This window comes from Cryptomeria japonica, chromosome 7, assembly GCF_030272615.1.
Source record: "Cryptomeria japonica chromosome 7, Sugi_1.0, whole genome shotgun sequence".
Lineage (NCBI taxonomy): Eukaryota > Viridiplantae > Streptophyta > Pinopsida > Cupressales > Cupressaceae > Cryptomeria > Cryptomeria japonica.
In genome coordinates, this window is record NC_081411.1 from 142,041,506 (window position 1) to 142,050,529 (window position 9,024).

A 9,024-nucleotide genomic window follows, 5' to 3' on the forward strand; every position below is an offset into this window, starting at 1 on the left:
TGAATTGGGAAAAAAACCCTGGATGAAACAGAAGCCAGATAATGGCAACCGTAGAGTGGAGATATTGTTTACGTCGTGATTGACGATGTTTTTCAAGAGCTCATCAATGTAGAAGATCAATTCATCCAGCCGAATCGCATCTTTAAATGACACTTTTATCACATTGTAATTAACATTATCAGTGTTCACCGAAGCAGAATATGTCTCATTGTAAGAAGAACAGCAAGTATTGCCCATCGTCAACAAAAAGATAATCGACAATCAGACCAAGGGCAGAAGTACAGAGCAAAGGAATTTCTCTATAAATCTTCCACTTCACCCAAAAATAGATAGCAGATGGATCGAAACCTTGTATAACAGGTCAAATGAAACCAGGTGGGAATTAAATAGACTTAAGCGATTATTTACATCTGCAATAAGATTATATAAAATAAGTTAGAGGTGTAAATCGTTGAATTTTTCTCTGCCGCGTTAGACTGCTTTGCAAAATGTATCTGAATTATCAAACGCCATGCTTTGACGATTTGCACGATTTAGACTGCTGTAGGAGAGAGGTAGTTGAGCATGTTTACTAGGGGATTGGTAGTTGAGCATCATATTTTGATTCATTTATAAATTGTATGTATTTATTTTTTTTAACATTAAAATAAGAATATTTATTTATTATCGAAAATTATGAATTGTATGTATTTTTTCTTTAACATTAAAATAATAACATTCATTTATTTTTATGTTAATAAGTATGTCATTCAGTGGCTGTCCATGTATCAATAACTGCTCACCTCGTTTACATTTAAGCTTCCACTTAAATATCTATACAAATAATCAAAATATAATAATTAAAAGCATACAAAAATATTTCATATGTACGAATAGTCACTCATTTGTGCATGTGTAGTTAACCATTGAATATTTAATTAGAAAAACTGTGCAATTGTTTTGGTGATCATAGTGCACATTTTGTGGGGAGTTTGTGCATAGGTGTTAGTCAAAACATTTACTAGACGAAATATATTAAAACAGTTATTATAAGTTATTTTTGTCATTGTAGCACATAATGTTTGGGTAATATATGAACAGGTATTGACCACTTTTGGACCTTTGTGCACATAACAACTATTTCCACAATCATTGTAACTACTTAGAGGCTAAAACAATAGCTTTAAGCTCTTAAATCACATACACAAAAACCTAAAATATTTCATAAAAAACAAATGTACTATTTAGGAGCTTAGGGTGCATGAAGTTAGGGTGGGCTACTACTTGGTACTCTCCCTTGATATGTAATTGATTATTTTATTTTTACTTTACATATATTGTTGTTACACTTAAATCTATTCAACTACCTATTAATCAATACCAAAAGAACAAACAATGAATCATAGCACGTTTCATGTGAGACAAGATAAAATATTATTCATAATAACTTCGATTTACTTCTAAATATCTATTATAGTTTATAAAATCTTATAAAATTTTTATTTAAACACAAAAAAAACTAGAAAATGACTATATACTTACTACTTACTAGATAATATACTAGCAATTGCACCTTAGTGTGCAATGGGTACGCCGAAGAGGTATGGAAGGTCAATTACAAAAAAAGGTCTTTTTCATATATTTTTGTAGTACATGAGGTCAATTAAGCAACAACATTCCTAATGAAGAAGTGAAAGCTTTAATTCAACTATACATTCATTTATAGGAAACCAAACATAAGTGAAAGAAAACCTTTGAATCAAGTAGACAATTGAACTCCATTACCAAAGCATCTATGGTAGAGAAGAATAGGAGGTTTGAATTTTTGTAGTTTAAAGAAAACATAAAAAATGGGAATGACAAGGGCAGTGTGTGAGGTAAGTTGAAATACCCAAGTTTAAGAGATAAAAAAATAAAATTAAGAGAAGATGAATAGTCATCTTTTGGAATAGGAATTGCATGGAGAATAGGAAGGAGAAAAGAATCTTGACAAGGGCATAAGACAACACAAAAAATAAGGAATGCAAAAGTATGACAAATAAAGAGGCACAAGGTAGAATGAATTTAAATTATAGAGTTAAAAAGAATAGAGGTGAATTAATTGGGGCATTTGAGTAGAAGATAAATTATAAAATATGTTTGTAATGTTCAGTTGTAAATATTGGCAATTGTAACAATCTTGATTTTGATTTTAAAATATAGTTGATTAACTTTGTATCTTATAATCAAAGAATTTTTGTGTAGAATTGAATCTGTCTTAGTACGCTACGTGGGTTGACAACTTTACTAGAGTTTCTCAATCCTCTTTTGCACCAAATAGGCTCATGCTATGTTTGGAATAGTGAGAGAGGGAGATCTAGATGGATAGATAAATATAGTGAGACATGTCTAGAGAGAGAGAGAGAGAGAAAGGGGGGGGGTGGGGAGGGGGGGCAAAGAGATATAAACGTAGAGGTCTAGGAAGAAGGATAGAGAGGGAGAGATATGGATGGGTAAAGAGAGTGTATGGTGGTGCATGATAATTATGCATAGATGCATAAGAATATTGTGTAACACACATTGAGTGAAGCGGAGTGCATAGATGACATCACATGAGTTTGTATGCATTTAGTGAAAGGCTACACTCATATAGATCTTACATCAACAATATAAAAAACCCTAATTATTGCTCTGAATCCACTTCTCTATTATTTATCACATTTTATCAATAACATCAAGTCTCAATCATTCATTATTATAATATTACATCATTATTAGCTATTTATGCATCTATCACATACGACGCTCAATGTGTTAAAATTTACCACAAATCATTGAATGAATTTTTCTGTTTATAGGCATAGACACAAACAAATACTTTGTTCCTTGGTGACTCTTTTTTAATTTTTGTATTATTCTCTATTGTGTTTTTAATTTGTTAGTTCCCATTTTTGTTTCTAGTTTTTATTTTATCTCCCTATCCTAAACTGCCACTTGTCCTATCCTGACACCCCCCTCTCTCTCTCCCCATCTTTCTCACTCTTTTTATTGTGTCCTGGTCTGCAATATCATCTATTTCTCCTGGTGCTCTCTACTATCATCCTAATGATGGATCACAGAGTGTGATCTGAAACGTTGATGCAAAAATACCTACACAATCAAAATCGAAAGCATTAATTAGAAAGTACTAAAGTTTCGAGGGTTTAAGATTATGAGCACACAAAAAAATCATGATTGTCCTCCAATAAATTAAGATTGCCCCTACAAATTTAATCCAAATCTTTATATAAAATTTCAAATTTCACAACACACTTTTATCATAATACATTTATCTTGACTCCAATCTCAAATTTCAAATATTTACTTTGTATCTAATCCAACTTTTTAATTTAAATCTAAAATACATTTATTTTAACTATTTTATCATATCCAAATACTCTCTTATTTCATTATCGTTAACTAATTATCCCCCATATTTCAAAATACGTGTTTCCCAACCCTTCACTAGAAAACACCACAATAAATTTATTAAAAAAAAAAAATTGAACGGCTTTTGTAAGACTTTCGACGAAATGACATGGAGACTTTTCAACAGAAGAAGCCTCCGAAACATTCAGCTTGACACGGAAAACTAAAAAAACAAACGCGTTCTGACAACTTCCCAGCTGGGTCTTACACGCCATAAAACTCCATGTTATCTTTTTCAAGAATACTTATTCCACACAATCTGACCGCATTAAATATAAGTTTACCTGCACTCGTGAGGCAAACTAGAGGTGTTATCTTGCTAATTAGTTTTATAATTCTTTAAAATTTTAAAGAGGAAATAGTAAATTTTATATGATAATTATATGTAATAGAAATTAGAATTTTCAAAGTAGTATTTTTTTTTTAAACATTACCTAATCTAGAAATTTACCGTTAAATAGAAAAGACTTTAAATTTTAAAAATATAAAATATATAAATACATTTGTTCAATTCCCTAAGACCATCCTCTGAATAAAATCAGAGTCCAAACCCCAATAGATATCAGAAGACAGCAAATTTAGAAAAGGCTAAGGAGTCTCAACAGGATAGAAGATCGCTCATCAGGTATGTATGGCTTTCTTTACAATGCCGCCTCTGTAAAATTATTTATGTTTAATATGTCTGAGAAATGAACCACTCGTTGCTCAAGGTAGGGAGTATGGAGTATATAGAAATTGTCCTGGTTCTATTATTGAAGCAAACCTAATCCAATAAAGATTAAATTTAGATACGGACTGTGTCTGTCTTGTAGAAGCATTTGATTTGAACAGGAAGTTTTCCTGTAATGCTTAGAAAATGGTATATTTTCGTAAATGAAAATAATTTTTTTTTAATCAGTAAAGGCAGAGTCTAGTTTTATATTAATTATGTATAATTACAGTATTAATATAACTGATTGATGAAGTTTCAAAAAGCTTATTGAGTGTTTCTGAAACCTTTCTCAGCACTTTCGAGAAAGAAGGTTTCCAGACAGGCAGAAAACCTTTCTCAACACTTGCAAAAGAAAATATTATGTCTAAAATGAGCAGATCATTTGAAGTAAAATGATCTTGAAATTTGGGTAAACAAGAATATGTAGAGAAGTATATAGTGCAGATTTGGTGTCACAAAACAGATTTCCGTTTTTTAATTCTACAAACATAGGATAAGAAACAGAAGATGAAAAACACGGCATACATAATTTTGAAAATGTAGAGCATTCGATTTAATCAGAGCTTCCTGTAATCGTAAGAAAACCGTATATCCTCGCCAAAGACAGATTTGTTGTTTAAAATGAATAAATCATGGGACAAAAGTTATGGCGGGATGTTAGAATTTGGGGGTAAACAGGATTATGCGAAGAATAAAGTATATGGTGCAAATTTTGTGTCATAAGACAGATATTTTTCTTTTAATTTAACGAAACAGAGGATTATAAGTACTCTATATATAGAGATTATCAATGGGTCTTTAGTCTGTTGATGGACCTTTAGTCGGTTGATGTAGTTGAATGGTTTAAAATTTGTGGATCAGAGATCCAATATTGTTGAGTTCAAGATCCTGATATCATAAGGGATGAAGTCCAGATCTGTCCCAAACAATTTCGGTGGAATGGATACCCTTTAGTCCTTGGCTGTCAATCAAAGAGATCTCAGTTTAAGACTTGTATTTTCTTATCAGATGGTTAAAAAACTTCTGTCAGTCAGTCAGTCGAGACTTGTGTTGTGTTGATGACTTTGCTAGAATAAATACCCCTCCATTCAAAGAAGTTTCAGCCAAAGACTTGAGTTCTCTTTTCAGACAGCTAAAATGATTTTGTCTATCAGTCAAAGAGGTTTTAGTCTAAGACTTATGTCTAAGCAACTTTGGTGGAATGGAAACCTCTCAGTGTTTCACTATCAGCCAATAAGACTTCTTGCATTTCTTTAATTAGACAACTAAAATGACGTTGTGAATTTGATATAAAATCTTTAAACAGAAAATAGATTTTCTTTTTAATTAAGATACTTTGATAGTACAGCTTCAGAATGAAAGATTGAAAAAATTAACAAAAATAAACGCTTACAAATTAGTAGAGATCAGGCCGAGTATTGAAATTTTCTTTTCTACACAAGGAATTTTAATTTCTACTTTTCCATCTAAAATCGGAAGGAAAATTTTACCGCTCAACTGTGGAGAAAAATTAACAACCGAGAAAATTCTAGTCAGTTAGAATTGTGTTTAAAATATAGAAAACAATGAAAAACTGCTATAATCAATCCAACAAGGCTCTGATTCCTCTGTTAACGGCAGAAAACGATCTAGAAATCGCCTGCATCCCAAGGATTTCGCACAGTTTCTTAAGAAGACCATGCCCAAATGAACTTGTATTTGCTGGAAAATCGTCTCCCCAAAGAGATTTTACACATTCAATCTACAGTGGTCTAAGGTAGGAAAAGTTACCTTGTTTGTGAGCCAGTGTTACAAAGATTATTAGCAACAATATTTTAATTTATATTTTGAAAGAAAAGTTCTCCAGAAAATATTCGCCCACCATAGACTGATTGAGAAAAATCATTTCTAAAGCTCAAACCTTTCCACTTTCTTTTCACATTTTAACAAGATGAAATTATCACCTCATATATATCACCAGAGTCCAGACATACTTTTTCAGAAAGGGTGAGGTCCCTTCACACAGTTTAGATCCAGAGCCCAGGAGCAAATAGCATTGTGTTGGAGTGTCATTATTGAAAAAAGCTTCCAGATTCAACCTCACGACTTGCATTTTGATAAGCACGTATACTGCACATGCAAATGCTAGTAAACTTGAACTGTAAAACCAGAGTTGAATTTAGAATTTACAATTTACAACTTAATATAATTATAGAATTAGAAGGAAAGAGTAATTTAGTCATTAAGGGTTGGGAAGTATCTAGCGAAAATGATGGAATGTTTATAAATGGTAGCGCAAATCATTATAGATCACTTTGCATATGTCAATCATATATATATGAAATTACTTTTTTCCTACACATATAATTTTGTCTTGTGTGAGAGCCTCATAATTTTGGTGCTAATTTATAGAAAGAACAGTGGCGACCCTAACATTATCCAGATTCATTATAATCCTAAGATTTTCTAATTCAATCACATTTCCATTTCTTTTTCTGTCTTTTTTTTTTTCCCTCTTTCCAGATTTGATGGATGAGGCAAATAAATTTCATGATCTAAACTCTGTTTTCGCTTATTGAAATTTCTGTTATCTTAACTAACTTATGATTGTTTTCGCTTATTTTATGCACTACAGCTGCCACAATGAGTTCTGAGATAAGCAGCAGGTGCGAAGCCCTACGAAAGGCAGGAAATGAGATATATTCTCAAGTGCGCGATGGCTGTTATGGGCCTTGTGTGTTGAGGCTCAAACTGGACAAAGCTCATAAGCTATACGAAGAAGCTCTTAAAGCAGCAGGCCACGATAAGAGCGAAATAGCATCGAGTTATAAAAATCTGGCAGCAGTAAATTGTGTTTGGGGAAAATCAGAATGGCAAATATACATGAAAGAGTCTGAAGGAAGTAGCGAAGCTTTGCAGGCAATCAGGGCCGCCAAACAGCGAATATCAAAGTCCCTTAAATTTTATTTACTGGCTTCTGAATTGGGGGAATCTGGTGCTAAACCGAAAATATGGGTAACACAGGTACAAGAGACTATAGCTGATAAAATCTTTGGGTGGGTAGCTGAACAGCTTGAGGCTAATGGTGTATGCTTTGAGCCCATACTAGTCGATCTGTGTGCACAGTTAGAAACTGGCAGATCCAACACGGAAAAAGAGTTAGCAACTATTTTTTATATGTTTCATGTCTCATTCATCTTTAATCAGGGCTTCAAATACATCACCAGCGAAGATGAAGGAGAAGAAAGAAGACTTGAAGAAAGTGGTTACAAACGCTGCTTGAATGCAATCAAGGAGTGTTATCTGCCATTAAGTAAGGCAGAGGGTATTGCCTATTCCACAAATGATAATGATTTGATAAAAAAATTTCAGGAGCTGAAGGAACAGGTGTTGCTAGCTGAATTTATATTTGAATCTACACAAGCCCGTTGTCAAGGAGATGCAATTCTTGAGAGGGCTTTATTTGAGGATGAAGCAGTGAGCAAGGAACTAGTGTAGGATGCCATTGATTGGTATAGGCATTCTGTTTCGCTTAGCAAAGAGAAAAATCCAGAGAGTGATGCTATTGCCCTCAGCCGAATTGGGAAAGTATATTCATCTGTCTTGAAATCAGAAAAACATGCCTATCCTTACCACTTAGAAAGCACAGAAATTGCCCAAGAAATCATGTGTCCACGTATAGCAGAGTCCGAGTGGTATAAGTACTCATCATTGAAGGTGCATCAATACCAAATCGAACAAAAGGCAAATGCAGAGAGGATTGAAGAAGAAATTAATGTGATTAAGGTGGAAGGGGAGAAGAGCTCGCAGTCCTTTTTGAACTTCATATACAAAGAACACAGTCATCCAGATCCGAAGAAAGGTCAGATGGGTAAAATTGATACTCCTGCAAATGTTAAGGCCACTCTTCGAAAAGCCATACAAGCATACCACCCTGATAGTAACAGTTCCTTTCACCAGGACTGGAAGATTTTGTGCGAAGAGATTACAAAAATATTAAACTGCAAATATAGAGCCTTCAAATAAATAGATCATGATCGCTGTCCTCAGAATCAGACAGGCTTTCGATGTTAGTAAGGAAAGCACCGGGCATGTCTCGATTCATTGTGGTTCTTTCAAAATAAAAGATTTTTCTCGTTGCTTCTCTATTGGTTTCTCATACCAGTCCACCATGCTGGAACTCAATCATGGCAGGACATATCATCTCTACCAGTATTAAACTTCATCAAGAGTGTCCAGTCAAGCTCCAGTTTAAGCTTGAATATGAGATATACTAGGAATAGAATTGAAGTCATGGCATTTTGATGACATGAAGCGCCTTTAATGTAGAATCTTCTACTTGCAGTTGGTTCACATTTTAGGATTATTAATAATATCAGTTTTTAGGATTGTTGATATTCAAAATTATTGGTTGAATATTAGCAATAGAATTGAAGTTTGGAGGATTTTGGCTGTCAACAAAATCAGGAACGCTGGTTTAGTGCTGCTATTAATTAGTGGAATATTTTCAAAAGCTTCCTACACTGTTTTGAATCTGTCCAAAGTTCTAATGAGTATAAAAACAAATAAAATGTATTTGTGGGTATTTATACTATGCATATGCATGTCTCTGCTGTAGAGGTGTTGTTTTATTGTGTACTATATTTCCCTATTTCACTGAATTGATTAGTGCAAACCATATGATATTAAAGACGCTTAATTAATTTTTTTATATGTTATCATTATGTCTCGTAATAATTATGAGCATACAGTAAGCAAGAATATATTATTTGATTCATCTATGCATGATATTATATTTGTTAATGGATACCGATTTTAGTTTTAAAAAATTTAAATGTCAGTATAAGATTTTATATTTTTAAAATTACAGGATTAGATTACAACTTAATTTAGTTTAGAGGATAAGA

General features: G+C 32.9%; 1 protein-coding gene across 1 annotated transcript; it reads left to right on the top strand.

Annotated features, from left to right (window-relative positions):
• The first annotated feature begins 3,940 nt into the window (after positions 1–3,940).
• Positions 3,941–8,693, top strand: LOC131052424 (uncharacterized). Its single transcript, XM_057987092.2, has 2 exons — positions 3,941–4,051; positions 6,753–8,693. Exon 2 carries the CDS (start codon positions 6,761–6,763, stop codon positions 7,613–7,615), a length of 855 nt encoding a protein of 284 aa, XP_057843075.2. The 5' UTR covers positions 3,941–4,051; positions 6,753–6,760; the 3' UTR covers positions 7,616–8,693.
• The last annotated feature ends 331 nt before the right edge of the window (positions 8,694–9,024 follow it).

Excerpts from the sequence above, each read along its gene's own strand:
- LOC131052424 (XM_057987092.2), top strand. The coding sequence starts at position 6,761 with ATGAGTTCTGAGATAAGCAGCAGGTGCGAAGCCCTACGAAAGGCAGGA.